General features: G+C 35.8%; 1 protein-coding gene across 1 annotated transcript; it reads right to left on the reverse strand.

Moving 5' to 3' along the window:
• Positions 1–2,365: 2,365 nt before the first annotated feature.
• On the reverse strand, positions 2,366–21,224 carry zmp:0000001074 (desmoglein-2.1). The gene is made up of 14 exons (XM_067382910.1): positions 21,150–21,224; positions 16,591–16,713; positions 14,368–14,523; positions 12,303–12,444; positions 12,036–12,205; positions 11,782–11,916; positions 8,388–8,573; positions 7,737–8,215; positions 5,761–5,903; positions 5,321–5,542; positions 4,856–5,101; positions 4,569–4,693; positions 4,180–4,452; positions 2,366–3,907 (listed from the first exon to the last, which is right to left on the reverse strand). Exons 1-14 carry the CDS (start codon positions 21,222–21,224, stop codon positions 2,366–2,368), a joined length of 4,017 nt encoding a protein of 1,338 aa, XP_067239011.1.

Here is a 21,224-nt window from a genome sequence, read left to right on the forward strand (position 1 = left end):
AAATGTAAAAAGACATAGTGACTGTGACAGCTGTATGAAATGTAATAGAGTTCCTAAAAAGGAGTTTCATGATGAGATAGATCGCAAAATTTTAAACCAAATCACAAAGTGTCATAATACTTTAGTATTGAGCATTGTTTTATAATTTGAAATCTAACAAACCACTTTTTGTTAAATGTTTTGCTTGAAATTGGCTTTTGCTATATTTCCTTTAAACAAATTGCAGTTGGTTTATATACAATTTACAAATGTCTCGGTTCCACTAAACAGATACTTCAAACACTTTAAAGAACTCTGGGAATTCACCAGCACTGCAAGTTCATGTGCTACACCTCTCACTGAAATGCAGTCTGCCCCAAGCAAAAAACACCTGACCAGTGTGCTAAAAACATCAATACAGTTTCATACCACTAGATGGTGTGAATCACAAAATATCACTCTAGCCATATATTTATTGCTTTTATAGTGGTAACAACAGAGGTAGCTTCCAAATACATAGATAGTTATGCAATGCAAAATACACACAATTAGAAACAATATGCATTGTAAAAAAAAAAAAAAAAAAAAAAAAAAAAACACAATACAAATAAACTTGAATAATTATAGTGTACATTAAACCTGCAATAATGCTTGGAATTAATGATTAAGGGAAGCTACTGAAAAAATAAGATACATTATTAGCATGCACAAGACAACACTGTGTTTAAAAACACTGAGTGACCATCTTACAAACTCCTTAACTTGGTAACAAACACTTTATTTTACAGTGTCATTGTTATGCATGTTACATGTAATTGCTGTACTAAAAACTAGAAACTAATGCATAATTGCATGCAATTAACCCTAAACCTAAATCCTTAATTCAGCACTTAAATGTATAATTACACTGTAATACTGACACCTTAAAATAAAGTCTAACCCTTAACTTCAATGATTATTATTATAATGTATCAAACAGTCGTGGTTTCACCAATGATGTGTTCCCCAACAAAAATCCCAAGGGAAACAATATTTTAAAATTCTGAAAGAAATATTAAATACAGTAGTATCTGTGGTTAAGGACACTTGATATTCAACAATGTTTTTGATCTGCCTGTATTGACACCATTGTATGCGAAATGAACTGAGCTGGACAATGACATCACTGTTTTCTCCAGAGCTGATATATAGATTAATAGATTATAGAACTACAAAGGAATGAATTAATGCTGAATTTATTTAAGCTGGACAATGAAACTATTTTCTTCTAGAGCAGCCAAAATTATTTGCCAGTTATTACTTTAAAGCTGCTTTGACACAATCTGCATTGTAAAACGTGCTATAAATACAGCTGACTTAACTTGACTTGGTTTAATTTTCACAGGAACTGAACTGAATAGTGACTAATAATAATCAACACTAATTTTAAACCAATCAACTTCAATCTTCACATTTAAATGATTCAAAATGTAATTATTTAATTTATGGATATAAAAGCTTTACAATATTTTAACATGTTTAAAGGGAAAAATTCTGTCATTAAATACACTCATGTCATTTCAAACCTGTAAGACTTTAGTTTTGAATGAAGATAATTGGTTCTCGCACGTCAAGCAAATATGCTTGAACTTACATTTATCACAACTGATGTGTGAGTTGATGAATGTTTATTTGTGAATAAAAACCTAAATTCAATCTGTTAATCATATAAAGCAATCGATTCTCTTCAGACATTTTGGACTAAACCGCTCAATTCATACGGATTAGTTTCACGATCTCTAACCCTAACCCAGATTTAATATAGGCTTTTACTCGCATGTAAACATTGATCAGTGAACATAAGCAGAAGCTCAGTCAAACCTGAATAATGCACAAGGTTCAGGTTCGGTTAAGTTTCTGCTCATGTTCCATGATCAATGTTTACATGTGAGTAAAAGCCTAATTAAATAGCATAACAAGCAATCGATTCTTTCAGAAAATTTGGACTTAACTCCTCAATTTTTTGAAGCGTCAAAGGGGCAGTTACAAAGGCAGTCTATGGAAGGAAATCTGACAGCATTCTGTTACCAAAAAGATCTTAAATTATGTTCTGAAGATGAAAGAAATTCTCACGGGTTTGGACATGAGGGTGAGTAAATATTGACAGAATTTTCATTTTGGGGTGTACTAACCCTTTAAAATTATTGGCCTTTAAAACTAATTCAAAGCACCCTTCAAAAATTTAGATTTCTAAAAAAACAAAATGCTCATGCCCACTTAGTGTTTTCATTTATTGTCATTAAAATGAAGTACTTCTAATTCAACTGATGCCTAAAATAGTTTATCTGCTTCTCTGTGAGCAATTCGGCCCAGAGAAAAATAATGGTATTAAATTGGGAATTGATTGCTAATTTTTTACAAGACCTCTGGATTTTGGTGTCATAACCATTGACGTCAGAATTTTGGACGCTGTAGAGCGGAATAACTGTTTGTTTGCCACCTGAGGCAGTCCTGCAGGACTAGGTGCTCCTTGTCTCATGACAAGTGGACGTTGAATTGGACCATTAACCAATAGTCTACTCTGTCCACCTTCTCCTGCTACAATGTTCTGAACACTCGAGAAGGGACCACCTACTAATAGCTGACTGTTATTTACCTGTCCAGTTGCAACTTGAGGCATGCTCATTAGGTTTGGAGTACCCGCACTCATGGACACAGGATACTGTCCTGTACCTGCAACCATTAAGCTACCTCCATTGATGGGACCCTCTGGAATAGAAGAACCACTAACCAACAGTCTCTCTCCACCTTCTCCTGATACAATATTCTGAGCACTGGAGAAAGGACCATTTAATAATAGCTGGCTGTTTGCTTGACCATTTGCAATTTGAGGCATGCTCACTAGGTTTGGTGCTCCTGGGCCTCCTACTAAAACATTACCTCCATTGACAAGACTCTCTATAATTCTTACTTTCCCTTGTCCATCATTCTGTGCATTGGAAAATGAGCCATCAATTGCTCTTTGGTTCATGTGTACTGGCCCACTCATATCTTGAGAACTTATTGTGTAAAATTGTTGTGGGCTCATGGAACGATGATTTGTACCTCCAACTAATACCATACCTCCATTGGCTGAACCATCTAGAAGAGTTACTCTACCCTGCCCACTCTCCCCTGATACAAACGATCCCATAGGTACATTTACCATCTGTAGTGAACCAGTTCCATGTAGTTGTTGCTGTGGCATCATTACAAGGTTTGTAGTTGGTGAAAGGTTCTGGATTACCGCAGAATTAGCTTCACCTAACCCTTGATTAATCATGACTGGACTTTGAGGTCCAATTTGAGAGTACGGGATGGAATCACCAATGATAACCTGCTGTCCACTAGCTAAATGTGCAAGTGCATGGCCGTTACCTTGAGTGAGAAGTCTGTCAGCTTCTGGAGTGCCATTCATTATGTAAACACCTTGCCCAAATCCATCCCCAGACAACAAAACATTGTTTTGCATTGGTTGGTTGAACCCATAGTACATAGGCTCCTGTACGACCATCCCCTGACTAGGTGCCGTTTGGACAAGTGGTGACTTAACAGTTGTTTCCACAGGACTGGGCTGGTCAGTGTTGGTCATATGATTGGAAGATACTGCAGTAAATGCCGTTGTGGTTGCTGTTGTCTCAACAGCATTTACAGTAACTGTTGGTGTTGTCTCAACAGTATTTACAGTAACTTTTGGGTCAGCCTGAGGCATAGATTGAGTCCGTCTAAATCCACAGACCTCAGCCAAGGTGGTGAACTTTGAACCAAGGTTGTTCAAGAACTCCAGGTCATCGTTGGACTCGTTGTAGCTGCAGTTGCCAATAGAACTGATAACAGATCCTTCACCCTCATAATCATACTCCTTCAATCCTTCCTCCAGAGAATCACAGTCTTGTATATACCTACATTTCTGCAAAAAAAATAAAAGAAAAAGAAACTTTTAGTGTAACTTCATGAAGTGTTAAAGGCATAGTTCTCCCAAAAATTAAAATCGTCTTATACATATCTTCACAACTTCATGACTTCATGTTTCGGAGCAACATGAGAGTAAAAAAGAAGAAGAGAGAAACAATTTTGGGTGAACTATCCCTTTACATATAAAGAATGCCTTTACAATAATACAATTATTGTAAATATGCAATAATAATAATAATAACATACTTGAATTAAGTATTCATTTACGATTGCTGGATTAAACAAGACCTCGTGTTCTTCTTGATGCCTGGCAGAGTTTTCCATGTCTACTCCATCAGTATCATAGTAAAAGCCTCCATATGCACTCTCTGGCATCATTCCTACCATTTTAGAACTGTTAAAGACAGGTTGGTTTAATTCTGGGACTTTCCCGGAATGATGGAATGAATCCGCCACCATTCTCAAAGGTTCTTTGAACATTTTTATTCCATCACCCCCTCCATTGTTGAGTTTTGGTGGGGTGCTCATCAGAAGAACATCCTGGAAGAGAAACAGAATAAATCATCATACTTACAAAAGTGTTTTACACTGTCACTTGTTCCCTCAGAATATAATTATGAGCTGTGTGAGATCATGAAAGGATTTTTTTTTTTTACCCCATCTTCTCCTTTTCCCTCTGTGCTATAGGACATAAGGTGTTGCTTGGTTTCAAATGGCATGTCAATAAAATGTATTCCAGCACTCCCACCACATTCACATTTTATTAAGGCCATGGGCACCACTAAAAGTACAGACATACAAACAAACACATCAAAATCATGTGTCTGTTTTACAATGTTACTACAAATAATTTGATCCAGACTAATTTAGCCAGTAAACGTTACAGTTAACTAAACTTTATATTTATAGTAGTAGACAACAGCAAACTACACATCATGCTTACAGATTAGGCAGAGGAATCCTAGAATCAGGAAAGCAATTCCTGGTGCTCCAAGAGTGGCTGATGAGGTCTGTAGGCCTACTGCTGCCAATTTTGCACCACAAACCACTCCTTCAGAGCAGGTGCAAACCTCTAACTTGAGGACTTGCTCATCGGGGCAGGTCAGTCCTTGCATGTCTCTGATCTCCATGGTGATTTCATAAAAACCAGGCCATAAGTCATCTTCAGCGAGCAGTGAAGCACTTACATCTGAAGAAGTGAGAAACAGTGGTTTCTTTTGACTCAAAACAATGATTATCTACTGTATATGTTTCTTTCAGTTTATTATAAATAAGTGGATAATGCTTAAAAACAACTTAGTCTGCTTTTGTTAAATATTAGATTAAATATTGGAAAATTCTTTTTTAAAATTTCAAACCATTGAAAATAAATTACATTTACAGACATTTACATTCTGTTCGGTAGTACCATTTATTTGCTGCACGTTCCATTTGCCTTTTGTCTTCTCTTGTATCAATCTGAACTCCAGTGGAGCTCCGTTGGGATAGAAATCAGTATCTTCTGCTGTGATATTTACTACTCTGGTATCACTGCAGATGGTCTGCACATTATCAAGGAGTTTGGGGCAGTTATCATTCATGTCCTCCACCTGCAAGGCTATAGTTCCTGTAGACGTCAGAGAGGGCAGCTCTAAAATGTGCAAGAAACACAAATTATGTTACAATTAACCTTCATACAGTAAATCATCTTTTAATGTTTGACACGCAGACTCTTTCACTAGTATTTAAAGTGTGTGTAAAGTGTACTATTTACTGTATACTATTTTTATAAATTGTCAAAAAAATAATGTAAATAATGGCAATGTAAAGGTTCCCAACATAATGTACTGACTCTTTGTTCCTACTAACCATCTGTAATGCAGAGGATCTTGGCATAGTAGGTCCCATTTACCACATATGGAGACTCACGATCTGGTACCTTGTTGAGTTTAATCTCAGCAGTGTCCATGTTAATAGAAATCCAGTTGTCAGGGTCATATCCCTTTGCATATCTAAACAAACATGGGGAACATTACCTAATTGCAATTTTAAATTCCACATTTGGGGTTTATAACCGGAATAGTTAATATTCAATCACATTTTGTAAAACTAAGGCATAATAATGCTTCTCAACATGCCTGATTGAGCTGTTGTAATGTACTGCATATTTAACCGGATAATTTTGTTTAAAGATTGTAAAACCTTTCAGTCAGTCACGTTTGACATCACATCAGTGACTGATGAATTGGGATCTTGCCTGAGAGCCCTGTCACCTTTGAGTGTAAACTGTATGATTCAATTCACATTAGCATGTGAGATTTGCATCTCAGCTTTTCGCTTCTGAGCCAAGCTGTTCAACTGTTCTACTCTAGCTGTCACTTCAAGAGTGTTCTATAAGTGTGTGAGTGAAGAAGCCTCTACTATTACGGTGTTGGTGTGACAGCGCTGCAGTGGTTGTCACAATCTTCCAGAGCATTTTCCTGCTGTTTTCATACAGCCTAAAAAAGCTCTGGGCACACTGCAGGCTGCACTATTCCCTACTAGCTGTGCTGCGTCCATTTCGCCTGTGCGCTTCAGCACTTAATGAGAGCTTAAGTTTCTCTAAAAGAGCAAAACACGGGTGACGTTGCATCTTTCTAAAGATGTCATTTCACCCGTGTGTTTCGGGCCATCAAACACACTGAGGTTTCTTTCGTGGATGTACCAACTGCGGGAAGATGACCATCATGGTGTTGTGGTCGAGACTCCAATACCAAAGGAGGTGGAGTTCCCTTACCTATGCCCCAATCTCAGTCCTCTTCTGGGAAGAGGGCTACTTTGGTGAAAAGCCATGGTGACCTAAGGATCACAGTGGGGGCTAACCTGGCGAGTTCACTTCTCTTGCACACTGTGCAACAGTGGAGTTTCCAGTTGAACACGATGTTCCTTCTCATGGGGGCCCAGCCATCTCATTAGGGGCTCCTCCTGATGATCAGATGTCAATTGTGACATCAGAGGGTGAGCTAGAGTCCTCCAGAGATGAAGACTCATGTCAGAGTAGCATTACCCGAGCCTGACCCAGAGCTGATGGCTAAGCTTTCCCTGGCTGCCAAGAGGGTCAGGATCGAGTGGAGACCTCCATCGTGTCCTGAACCCTCAAAGTCTAGACAATTGGTATCTCGGGGCAGCCTGGGCTGGTTCTCAGCCCCCCGTCCCAGTGCCATTCTTTCCGGAAGTGTACGAGGAGGTTACTAGATCATGGACAGCACCTTCCTTTGCCCGAAACTGGTCTGGTACCTGTGCCTTAGATGGTGGGGCAGCCAAGGGGTATGTGGCGATCTCCCCAGTGGAACACACTGTTGGATAAAAACCTGTAAGTTCTCATCCATTCTCACGGCCAAGGCTTACAGAGCCCCATGGACAGGCTGCCTCTGCCTTGAACGCCATGGCTCTCCTGCAAGTATACCAAGCCAAGGCACTCAATGAACTGTACAAGGTTTGTTCTGACCCAGGACTGATGCAGGAGCTGAACACAGCAACGCAAGTCACTACACACTACCTCGGTCAGACAATGGCCACATTAGTCACCGGCTCGGCTCCTTAGCGAAAACCTGAATGTGCGTTGCACCCGCTTCCGCATTTATACCCTCGCTGCAAGACGGAGATCGAGATGCAAATCTAGCATGCCAATGTGCATTGGCTTGTTTAGTTTACACTCAAAGGTAATAGTACTGTCAGGTGAGATCCCAGTTCATCAGTAACTGATGTGATGTCTCTGTTCCCTCCTTCAGGGAACCAGGATTACATATGTAGCCAAGACATTTGGTGTTGTTGTTTTTCACAAGAAATGCTTGAAGAACACTTACTTGACTTTTTCTGCTGGTTTCCCTGTGTCTTCTTCTACAGCAGTGTAGGTGTCAATTACTGTTGGAATAGAACTTTTGGTGTTTTCAGATACAGATATAGGCTTGACCCGTGGCTTGAACTTTGGGCCTTCCGGTTTGTTTCTCACACTAATATTCACTAAGTATGACTTTTTCTTGGACACGCTGGAGCCTGACAAAAACAGGAATCCAGTTCCAGCTCCAGACCCCTGACCACTGGCTCCAGATCCTCCAGAATGACCACCAGCTCCCGAAGCTCCAGATTGACCACCAGATCCAGATCCTCCAGATTGACCACCAGCTCCAGATCCTCCAGATTGACCACCGGCTCCAGAAGCTCCAGCAGCACCAGTGTTTGAACCTCCTGCTCCTGCTCCACTCCCTAAAGGTGCTCCTGGATCAGCTTTGTTTGCAACAGCTAGGTTCAGTTTCAGATTAGATGCTGACTCAAAGTCAACAGGCTAAAGGAGAGAACAAAGTGCAAGTGGTTTCCCAATGGTTACCCAATACAAATCATGTAACAAATATGTGTGTAAATATGTGGGTATCACACTAATACAGCACACCCTTACTACATTTTAGCCCTGATCTCCTTCACATGAACTTGGAACTGTGTACAAAATAAACACTGACCTTGTTCAGGTACAAAGTACCCACATTTGTCTTCGGATCAGTTTTAATGGAGAAACGTCCATCCTCGTTTCCAGAGGTTATTTCAAACACGGCCAACCAATTGTCTGTCCTTTCTTCATCGTTATCCAGTGCCTGGATCTTTAAAACCTCAATGGGTGCCTCATTCTCATCAATGCTTACTGAAAACTATGAAACCAGAAAAAGTTTTCACCCTCTTTTCCAGTTACATCTATTATATAACATTTTCTTATACTACAGTAGACAATTAAGAGGCAGTGCTGGGTTGATTACTTACAAATTGTAGTCTATTACTGATTCCAAATTACATGACAAAAATTGTAGTAATGATTACTTTAACACATTTTAGTTAATACAATCTGACTGGTGACTACTTTTTGATTACTCTTACATTACTTGTGACCTAACGTTATCACATTTATTTGAATGGTAGTATAATAGTGTAACATACTGATTATTAAAATACAAAGAGAAAGAAAAATATTCCATTCTTTGCTATGAACAACATGAAGTGACATGACATCAGGGCTTCACAGTGTTTGTGAGTTGAATGAAAAGCTAAAAGTTAAATCATAAATATTTAAATTTAAAATAATTGTCATAATAATTTAAGAACAATGTGTTTGAAAAGTGTTTGAAAGACATAAGCCTTCCAAAGACAGAGCAATGCATAGTTAAATGGCACTGAGTTATTAATAATTAATGTGTTTGTTTGAAATTGGATTAGTATGCAATGCTGCAATGAAAGCACTCCTTAAAAGTGAAATGACTTTTGTAAATTCAGTGGTCAAATGCTTCATGGCCATGTATACAGTAGCTGTGGCCATACATTTTGCATGTATTTATAGCCACCTGAATGTGCAATTTCATAAAACTTTAAGACTTTTTGAATATATACATAAGCGATATGCTTTTTTTATTTGAAAAAGAAAATTTAAAACATGAGGGGAGAATCAAAAATGTATGAATGATTTACTGCCATTGTGTGAACAATATGTAAACTTGTAATCAATAAAAAAGTAAGTGTAGTCTGATTGTGAGTATTTTAAATTGTAATATAATCACATTTTTGGAATCTGGTTATCTAATCCAGATTACATGTAATCTGTTACTACTTGAGAAAAAGAAGTGCACTTTAGCATACTTTTAAAAAGAGCACTTACTATGGGAATAATATGCTTTAAAAGAATAAACTTGTGTGAATTGAATGTATTGTTTCCGCACACTTAATTTCATGTTATTTTACAATTAAATAAAAATGTAATATAGTTTAAATTGCTATTAAATGCAATTTTTTTATTTTATTTTTTTCTGGATTTGGAACATTTTTATCTAAAGCAACCTGTAAAATAAACAGTTATAAACCGTAATTATTACAGTATAAACCTTTAAATGATACAGTGTTGAACTGTAAAATAGACTTTAAGTGCTGTCTTGTAAAACCTAAAATGTTGCTATCATATTTTTACAGTAAAGTTCTGGCAACCACCATTTTGTGTGTGTGTGTGTGTGTGTGTGTGTGTGTGTGTGTGTGTGTGTGTGTGTGTGTGTGTGTGTGTGTGTGTGTGTGTGTGTGTGCAATTCATAGTGCATATTTTACTAGTTGTTGCTTTCCCTAGGATTTGAATTTGATCTTGGTGTTAGCATGATGCTCAACTGTTTGAGATGCAGAAAAAGCACTCCTAGTTAAACTTAAGTGTGCTTTTTGACCCACTTAAATACATCTTTATATGTAACTTCATAATTATTTCTATTCATAGTTTTCAGTCATGTGACTGGTGCAGAGACCTGGAGGGCAAAACCTGCATAGAACTGCATCATAGGCCTGTCAGTTCTCCATTTGTTTCATGCCACAAATATTTAGATGATTCATAAGAAGAAAAACAAAAATATTTGAACAAAATGCAAGTTTTGAGTGCTTGTGATCCATATACAGCACCAGCTGCAGTTTTTCAATCACTAAAACAAAAACTTTGACTTCTAAAACAATTAAAGTACATTAATGGGTAAAACTGATCCTTCATTAATGGATAACTACAAAGGAACAAATGAGTAATGCATTATTAACACCCTAGTAACTACTATTAACTAACAAGAAACTCTGATTAATGAATTAGTAAGTAACAGTGCTTAGTTGAATATGGTAGTTCACTATTAGGTAATCAGTAACTACTATTTTTTTCATACCTCCCAGAGAACTAATAACTACTATATTCAGGTTCATAATTAATGTGAATGATGCATAATGTATAATTAATAAAATTCCCTGTAAGAAAAAAAGGTAATCTGCTGTGTTTGTCAGCATGATACCAAAAAAAAAAAAAATAGTTTACTACTGTTTTTGAATTTTTTTCAGCTACAGTATACAACCATAATTTAGCTGTTAAATTACAGTTGTATACTGTAGCTGAAAAAATTCATAAACAGCAGTGCACCGTATATTAATGGTATCGTGCTGGCAATCACAGCTACCAGAAGATTACCGTTTATTTACAGGGACATTTTTTACAGTGTAGCTGTTCTTTGCGAAGCTGAAAAAGGTAAACTTTTTCCTCACAACCAAAAACATACTCTTTCGGTGACAGGAGCTGCGTCTCATTTTGGAGGCTGCGTCCTCCGGAGGTCACATTTGAAGGCTGCGTATGTCATCAAGGATGTCATATTTAAGAAAAGTAACCGTAATAAAATTGACTGATATTCATTGTGAGGTGTAAAGTGCTGTCATTTATTTCTTACTTTGCAATCTTATTTCTTACTTAAATGATGTATGCAGCCTTCAAAGGGTGCAGCCTCTGAATTGGGACACAGCCATTGTTGAAAAATCTCTCGGCTTCCGTATCCCGAACAAAGCGCGTTGATCTGCATGTTCTTGCTCTTGCTCTAGGTGATGTGTGTGTGTGCACGCTTATCAGGGAGAATATATACTATACCTAATATATACTATATATATATTATTGTTACAGTTCATGCCTGTCCCAGACTCCATCTCCCATGATCCTCCCTGTTCCACACCTGCTCTCACTTCCCCATCGCTCCCGCTCTTCCCAGATTCCCTGCACCTGTTCATCGTCATTAGCACTCCCTTTATATTGGACTCACTTCTCTGCACTCCTGGTTCGTTCTACTGTTTGTATTATTTGCTGTTTTGCTCCTTGGTTTAATAAAGGTCCAATTCTGCCTCATCCCTGCTGCAACCCACACTTGTAACAATTATAAGTTCAGTTTTTTTTTTATTTTATTTTTTATATATATACTATAAAGGTGCATGTTCAATGTGTTTAAGCACACTTCTTTTTCTCAAGGGTATGAAGAAAACAACACTTTTTATTGTCAGAATTGTGACCTCCTGACTAAATTAGCCGGTGCATATAGTCACCTCATCCTTCTCCAAAGTGGGAATATTGTCATTAACATCCAGGATGTCTACGTATACAGTAGTTGTAGCAGAATTTCCTTTAGCATCTCCATACATGTCAGCAGCTTGCACTGTAAGACTATACAAGGTGTGTTCCTGTTCAACAGAAAAGAAACTTAATCAATCTCAACTGTTTGGAAAAAGTAAATAAGTTCTTTGGAAAGTACAGACACATAATCACACATATAAATACCAGTTTTACTGGAAGCAATTACCTCTCTGTCAAGTGCTTGGTTGCTCACAGAGATTATTCCACTGTCTTTATTTACAGCAAAGAAAAGCTGGCCGTTGTTTGGCTCTTGTTTGATTAAGCTGTACGCTATCTTAGTGTGATCAGTTTTTGGGTCATCTGCATCTTTGGCCACAACTTGTGTAACAATAGTCCCTAGAAAGGACACAGCAATTACAAAAACATCTCATTAAATCTTTTTGGTGAAGGATCTTTCATCCGTAATTACAGAAAATCAGACAATCAGGCTCACCAACTCGACTCCCCTCGTAAATGCTGCTTCGTTCAGGCTTGATGAAAACTGGTGGGTTATCATTCTGGTCCTCCACGACCATGTTTATTTTAATATTATCTTCAGCTATGGAGTTGTTAAGGTACCATGCAGTGCCAATAAGCTACAAGACAGAGAATAAATTAATAAAAATAAAAAAGGCTTCTATGATGATATGACTGCTTATGAAATAACTTTCTTCTTGAAATGGCTGTATGGATTTAGAGTTTGTGGTTATTAAACAGTTTATCAGAAACTGACTGTATGAGATTCTTTCTTCTGTTGAACACACACAAAAGATATTTTAATTAATGTTGGTAACCAGACAGTTGACGGCACCAATTGACTTCCATGGTATTTCTTTTGCTAGTCAATAGGTGTTGTCAACTGTTTAACATTCTTCACATCTTCTTTTGTGTTCAACAGAAAGAAGAAAATCATACAGGTTTAAACAACTTGAGGGTGATTTAGTGATGGCAGGATTTTCATTTTTGGGTGCACTATCCCTTTAAGAAAATGCTTTTGCTAATCAAAGTTTAACTTTTTTTAACAACTATAGCAAACATTTTATGACATTGTAATTTCACACTGACTGAATTTACAAAACTTCAGAATGAAGTTTTGAGCTAGATATCTAAAATCATCATACAAATATGTTTTTTTTAAATCAGCGGTAACTCTTTACTTGAAGGGCTGTGCATAAGACTAACATGACCCCTTCATAATCATGACATGACACATGCCATGAATATAAAGGAGGTTTTATGTATGTTTATGACAACTGTCATTAAATGTCATTCGATCAATTATGTCCGTTTTAATGCAAAGATGACATTGAGATGTCTGCGTCATGGCAACTTGACATTACCAAGACAACATAACCTGTAAACATGACATAGCAGATTAATTGTCAAACTTAAGAAACTACTTAGCTTTATGGGTTAACATTACATTACATTGTTTTGGTAACACTTTAGTATAGGGAACACATAACTATGACTTTTCCCTCAATAAACTACTAATTTACTAGTTATTTGTTAAGTTTTGGGTAATTTAGGATTAAGATTGTAGAATAAGGTCATGCGGAATACAGTATTAATATGTGCTTAAAGGGCTAGTTCACCCAAAAATGAAAATTCTGTTATTTATTAAGATATTTTAGTTCAAATCCTTTAGTTCCTTTAATGTCACTTCCTCTGTCAAGATCCATAAAGGTACTAAAAACACATCTAAATCAGTTCATGTGCGTACAGTCGTTTAATATTAATATTATAAAGCGACGGGAATATTTTTGACTTATTTAGTGATGGCCGATTTCAAAACACTGCTTCAGGAAGCATCGGAGCACAGTGAATCTGTGTATCGAATCTGCAGTTCGGAGCGCCAAAGTCACGTGATTTCAGCCGTTTGGTGGGTTTGAACCGCGATCCGATTCATGATTCGATACACTGATTCATGACGCTTCGATGCTTCATGAACCAGTGTTTTGAAATCGGTCATCACTAAATAAGTCGTTATTTTGTTTTTTTGGCGCACCAAAAATATTCTCGTCGCTTTATAATATTAATATTAAACCACTGTAGTCACATGAACTGATTTAAATATGTTTTTAGTACCTTTATGGATCTTGACAGAGGATTACTCCCTATGAAGGACTCACGGAGCTATCGGATGTCAACTAAAATATCTTAATTTGTGTTCCGAAGATTAATGAAGTTCTTACGGGTGTGGAACGGCATGAGGGTGAGTAATAAATGACAGAATTTTTCATTTTTGGGTGAACTAACCCTTTAATAATTACTAATAAATAGCCAATATTTTAGTAATATGCATGCTAATAGTAATAAGCAACTAGTTAAAAGACCTACAATAAAATGTTACCATTATTTTATAACAGTGTCATCTTTTTTTAGTTGTCATAAACATCCATAAAACACCTCCTTCATATTCACGACATGTGTGTCATGTTAGTCTTATGCACACCCCTTCAAGTAAAGTGTTACCAATATGCTTTGTATCTTAATGAATGTGTGTTTGTTATCCTCACAGTGTAGTTTTGTCTCTCCTCACGATCCAGAGGCCGTATGATGCGAATCCACCCTTTGTACTCGTCTACCACGAAATAACCGACAGGTGGCTGGTCAATTCCTGGACCCCTCAGACTGTAGCGCAGTGGCTCATTCTGGTCAAGGTCTGATTGGATCTGAGAAAGTTAATATTGCAATAATGCAGGTTAGACTGCTGTCACTAAAATGTCTTGGAAAGTTTAAAATCACATTTCAATAACAATTAAAATAAAATGATAGCTCTCTCATCATATACTTCTGACATGTGCTGAAATTATATTCAATTCACATTGCTTAGAATTAACTGATTTTAATAACCAAAACTATAATGTTTAGCTCGGACTTACTAATTTAGCAAAGTCCTGTTACCACATGAAAAAAATGTAAAATTCCTTTAAATTCTAGCACCCAAAAAGTAACATCAGTTGGACATTTAGTCCAAATAATCTTAAATAATAATCATAATAAATAATCTTTTAACCTTTCATCCGTTTTTTTTTCTAAATTTTCACAGACTATAGTGCACAACTTTTTTACACAAACTTGACTACATTCATCAAGCTAAAGCTCAAAAATGATTAAACAAGAACTTTAATTTATGGAAAATAAGTGGTAACCCTTTATTTCAATAGTCCAATTCAGACATTCTATACGTCGACTAGCAATCATTAGAGTATTAGTAAACTGTCTGCTTAATATCTGCTAACACTTCATTTTGATGCTCCACCGACAGACATTGACTAAGGCCCTGTTTACACCATGGTATTAAGATGAATTTTGGTCGGTCAGATCTCAAGTAGACGGGAGACACATTCCCATTTACACCTGGTGTTCAGAAATGAAAGCTGATGCTCTCCGTATGTTTTTCTGTTATCTCCGGACTCATTCATGTGTAAATTGCGCAAGCTTATTTTGACTGAAAGATCTGAAAAAACCTTAACATTTACCCACCTGTAGTTCCTCCCCTCAAAGAAATCAGGACAGAAGTGGTTGAAAGTGGACAAAAGAGACGGATTAAAACACCAGATGTAAACGGGTGTGTCTACTTGTGATCCAATCCACCAAAATTCATCTTAATACCAGATGGAAACAGACCCTTTAAGGACCTCTGGAAGTGGTTGAAAATGGACAAGCTCTCTGTGTTTAGTGCTGTCCACATGTGATCCGATCGACTGAAACACATCTTAATACCACACTCTAATAAATGCTGGGTTAAAAACAACCCAAGTTGGGTTGAAAATGGACAAACCCAGCGATTGAGTTGTTTTAACCCAGCAGTTGGGTTAAATGTTTGCCCAACCTGCTGGGTAGTTTTACTTAACTCAACTTTTGTTTAAAAATTACAGTATTGCTGAATTAAAATGAACCCAAAATATCTTGAAAATTAACATTTATTAATATGTTTAATAAATGAACATTTTAATTTCATTTTAGATTCATTTTAAGTCAGCCATATAGTCATTTTCAAACAATAGTTGGGTTAAATAAAACTACCCAGCAGGTTGGGCAAACATTTAACCCTACCGCTAAAACAACCCAATCGCTGGGTTTGTCCATTTTCAACCCAACTTGGGTTGTTTTTAACCCAGCATTTTTTAGAGTGCAGGTGTAAACAGTGTAAACAGGACCTAAGTAATTTTGCAAGTACATGCCAACTTATTCTACTGACCCTAACCTAAGCCTACTAATACTCTAATGAGAGTTAGATTACATGTAGTTGCAAATTAATGAGAGTTAGTTGACACACATAGGCTATGAGTTATAATGTCTAAAGTGGACTATCGAAATAAAATGTAACCAAATAGCTTTTAAAGTAAATACAAACCAACATTTGTTGCTAAACTAGCTAATCCCTCTTGAGTGATAACTTCATTTAGACAACATTTTCAACGCTGTAACCCTGTCATTTTTTATTTTAACATAATTAATTTTGTCTACTGAAATTGGATTTCGATTTAATGCTCATTGCTTGAAAATGAGCAAAAAATAAATATGTAATTTGACATGTCCCAAATGTTTGTAACAAACCTGATTGGTAAATAAAACTGGTAATATAATTTAGCTTGTACCCTTTTTGTGGAAAGTGCTGACAACTGGCTATGTAACAGATTTAATCTTTTAACAGAGAGAAACTGAATAACTTGAATATTATTATCGAAACCGGCATTGTAATATGCTGCTGTATTGTATGGTGTTTCCTTTACCTTACTGACATATGGCTCATTGCTGTAGTCCACATTTTCTGTAATCTTTTTAACAGGTACAATCCATTCCCTTTTGTGACGCCGCTTCTGTGAACCTGTCCAACATTCTCCAGTGCTCAAGATCTGTAAAAAAAAAAAAAACATAACAAAAGCTATAGTATTTGCCCCATAATGCTTTTAAAAATATTATGTTATGCTCTTTTCTTTTAACTGTAGCCTGGTGGTTAGGTTTAAATTTCCCCATGATTTACTCACCCTCGGGCCATACTAGGTGTATATGACTATCTTCTTTCTGATGAACACAATCAGAGTTATATTAATTACATCTGAGCTTTATAATGGCAGTGAATGGGGCCAACGAGTTTGAGCTGAAGAAAGTGTCTCCATCTACATTCATCCATCATAAACGTACTCCACACGGCTCCGGGGGGGTTTATAAAGGCCTTCTGAAGCAAAGCGATGCGTTTGTGTAAGAAAACATCTAGCCTCCGCCAGACCGTATTTTGAAAAAAGCGTAAGTTTCTTCGTAAGTTGAATAGAAGTTCTTGCAGAAGTTAGATATTTTACTTTATAACTATGAATATAAATATGAATATTTTTCTTATGCAAACGTATCGCTTCACTTCAGAAGGACTTTATTAACCCCTTGGTCCTGTTCATTGCCATTATAAAGCTCGAATGCGTCAGGATATTTATTAATATAACTCTGATTGTGTTCATCAGAAAGAAGAAAGTCATATACACCTAGGATGGCTTGAGGGTGAGTAAAGCTTGGGGTATTTTTTGTTTGAAAGTGAACTAATCCTTTAATTGCTACGTTCTTTAACAGTGATAAACAGTTTTTTTTTAGTAATGGAACTTTGTGTACGAAGGTAAAACATGAGACAAAAAAATGTGCCAATATTTACTATTCTTCACCTTGATTTGCATATGAAACAGGAAATCTCAAAGAATCACTCATCACCTGGCGATTACTGAGACTGTTTGTGTTAGAGTAGCTTCATAAAATCATTTGATTGTAGAATTCAGACTGAATAATTCTGCCCCAAGGAAGAGTAGTGGAGAACGAGGCACAACCTAACACTTCATGGTTTTCCCAATTAGTGTAAATCTACTTGGGGTTTAAAAATATTTATTTCCCCTGCCCACATTAATTTCACACATTTCTAGTACAATTATGTGGTGCACTGTGAATTCTAACAAATTCAGTTTACTTAAAAAAAAAAAAAAACGATTGCCTTATTTTTGCAAAGCAAACTTAAAGGGAAAACTTAAGTTAAGTTAATAATCTGCTAAAAGTAAAGAAAGCAAACTCTTCCCAAGTAAATTAAGTAATAAATATATAGTTAGTTTAATGTCAATTCTAGTTAACATAATCTAGAATATTTACTAATCTTATTTAAGATTTAATAGTAAGATTACTGCTTAAATTCCATTTAAATGAAAGTTCTAGTGTAGGTTCTGCCAGGAAGACTCAATGTTATATCTAACCAAGCATTATCTTACACTTGGAGTATAAAAGATCGCTGACACATGTCTGCCAACCTTCACCTCCATCCTCCCCACCACCACCAGGATGGTCCTTTGAAAATATTGCGTCAGCTCCTGCTAGGACTACAGATGCACATTCCCAAATTTCTATCCTAATTATTGTTAATATGTAATTCATTATTTCCAGGAGCTCATTGCTTCTACCTTCAGTTAAACTGCTAACAGTGATTGTAAATTAAATTGCCTAAATTATTACATTATTAGCTAACTGCATTCTCTAAATTGTAACATTGACATGCATTCTCTGTAAAGCTGATTTGAAACAATATGTATCGTGAAAAGTGCTATACAAATAAATGTGAATTGAAAAAAAAAAAAAAAATTTGAATTGGTCCCTGTCCATACCTCCAAGGGGGTCGGCTATGCCCCTGCCTTTATCTTCAGGCTGGAAATGCAGAGTCCGCAACCCTTTAGGATGTGTGTTACGGACGGAGCATACACAAAAGAACTTCATCTTACAACATTTTGCTTGCTGACTGTTAATTAATATCATTGTTACCTTATCTTGTCTCCCGAGTCTTTCTGGTAGAACTAACAGTGTTTTATTGTGTTCAGCAAACATCTTGAATACTGATGGATCCGAAATGGTTGATATTCATATTCCTGCATTTTTATTAATATTTATGTTAATCGTTTATGGCTTATGATTTATCAGTTTTACTTTTGATTTCATATATCGATGTACCTCTACTTTATATATAAATATATTAATTCTTATCATATTTTCAAGTATTTACTTGTTATTGTACCCTTATGGTTATTCTTATTTTATATTTAAGAGTATGTATGCTTGTTATGTTCAGTTGTTCTTCAAGTGTTCCAGCGTGACACGTTTGTGGTTAGATATTGGACGCCTGCCAAGTACTGCAGAAATGATGTTTTTCAGAATTAGTGCTCATTTGAATCCGATCAAAATATGTCTCTTATTATTTCTGCTGACATTTGATAGTGTAAGATTTGCAAAATTCCCTAAGGGTCGAATCGACTTTTATATCTATTTTTGGCATCTGATCAGTTTATGATATAATGGGTAAAACCATTTAACCTTTCCTTAGAACACAAACATCAGTTTGAGTGGGTTGGGAATTTCCCTGTATGCTTATGATATTGTTGATAATTTATCTTTTTCCCTCCATTGCTTTCCTGGGCTTCTGCTTCTTCTCTCTTATCTGCAAATGTTTTAATTCTTTTTGATCTTCATCTATTAGATACAATACTCTGGATTTTACAATACTCAAAATTTATTATTAACTATTGACTGCTTCTTTATGATGGTTATTTTACCTTTTGGTTTTATTAAATATTTTCATTATCGATTAAAGTTTGCGCGTGAGGCTAAATTTAATAGTAATGAATAAATAATTTTCCTTCAACATTATCACAGCCTGGATCTCATTTTCCCAAGTTTATGCATCAAATACTATTATACTAAACTATGTGCAATCTGTTTCCACATTTTCTTCAAGTAAAGTGAAAGAGGAATAGTATGTTGTACTGACAAAAGCTTTGTTAGTATAGTTCACTTACACGAGAGTACTACTAACTAAAAAAAAGAACTGTAGAGAGTGCTAAATTGACTTTAAATAAAATTGTATTGTTATCATAGTTGTGTTTTGCATACTTTAGATGTGTGTGTGGCTCAAGCATGGTCAGCTGTACGCTACTGTCACAGATACTCGATTAAAAGTTACACAAGATGTTGATAACATTAGTGTTAGCACAAACATTTTAAAACATTTCTATTGAATAAGAAAATTAAACATCTACACTACACTCAAAAAAAATAACTCTTTAAACAAACATAACGATTTCCACATGATTAAGTTGCTTTATTTCAGCATTATGCAATTCTGTTATTCCAATTTAATGTACTTATGTTAGGTCAACTTAATTTATTAAGGTTGATTCAACTTATTTACTATTTACTATGGTTATGTCCAACTTACTCAATTCAATCATGGACAGTGGTTCCATATGATTGAGACAAGTAAAATCCAACAGAATCAACCATGTTAAATTAACTAGAATCAATTGTGTTCATTTAAAATACATTTAATAAAAAGCAATAAATAAATGAATAAAAAATACATTTTCATATACATTGATTTTTACAATTAATTCTTATTTTTTAATTTTGTGATTTATATAACTTTTGTGATGTTCTGTGTTAGACATCTAGATGTGATACTGGATTTCATCATAAAATCGCCTTAATCATAAACACTGTGAAGCCTAAATTGATCATAAGTCCATTGGTGGCAATGGTTTTACAATCAAAATAGGCTTACAATGCTTTTGGGAAATGCAACCCAGATCACTACCACAGTGATTACTTTCTTATTAAAGTAATTTGAAAGTTTGTTAGCAGGTCCTCAACCCAAGCACAAGTGCAACACTTCACCACAATGGTAACCCTAAAACTATTAATTAACAGAAACTTTTAAATACCAACATAATAGAACAATAAACATTAAAAAGTCTTTCCATTTTCTCATCTTCCTAAAAAACTGCTTAAAATAACACTTTATTTCAACATTTACACTCGTAGTTGAGCCCCTTTGCAAAGCAAGATGGGAAGTGAAAATCCTGTTTTTAATTGAGTCCTGGTTGGGTTTACTTGATTGAAACATGTTATTCTAATATAAAAACATCAAGTTAAGTCAAAGAGTAATCGTTTCAAGTCAATTTAACATGAATCAATCACATTTAAACCAGAAACCTGATACAATGGTGTTGAATCAAAATAAATTGTTTAAATAAAGTGAACAGCATCAAAAATATTTTTTTTTCTGGACCAAAATAGAGAGAATTATAAAATCTTTAACAAAGTTACAAGTGCCCAACAAAAGGGAACTTGAATCACCATAATGGTAAGTAAAAAATAATAAATAAATAAACAAACAGATAAAAACTTTTTAGGAAAATCCACATCAAATTAATTGATCTTGGGTTTACAGAGTAAACAAGCCATTAATAGACAGCAAGAATAGCTTTTACTTTGATTTTACCGAAGTAGATCCCTCTGCAAACATAACGTTGAATCCTCGTGTGCTTCTGCGCTGTGTGGGAGGTCCAGTACGCAT

This window comes from Chanodichthys erythropterus, chromosome 4, assembly GCF_024489055.1.
Source record: "Chanodichthys erythropterus isolate Z2021 chromosome 4, ASM2448905v1, whole genome shotgun sequence".
NCBI lineage: Eukaryota > Metazoa > Chordata > Actinopteri > Cypriniformes > Xenocyprididae > Chanodichthys > Chanodichthys erythropterus.

What these genes read in the sequence shown, in the direction of transcription:
- zmp:0000001074 (XM_067382910.1), bottom strand. Translation starts at nt 21,224, where the DNA reads ATGCGTACTGGACCTCCCACACAGCGCAGAAGCACACGAGGATTCAAC. An exon ending in AAACCAGCAGAAAAAGTCAA is followed by an intron (nt 5,904 to 7,736) that starts GTAAGTGTTCTT and finishes ATGTTTGTTTAG; the next exon opens with ATATGCAAAGGGATATGACC. An exon ending in AGGATTCCTCTGCCTAATCT is followed by an intron (nt 4,694 to 4,855) that starts GTAAGCATGATG and finishes CTGTACTTTTAG; the next exon opens with TGGTGCCCATGGCCTTAATA.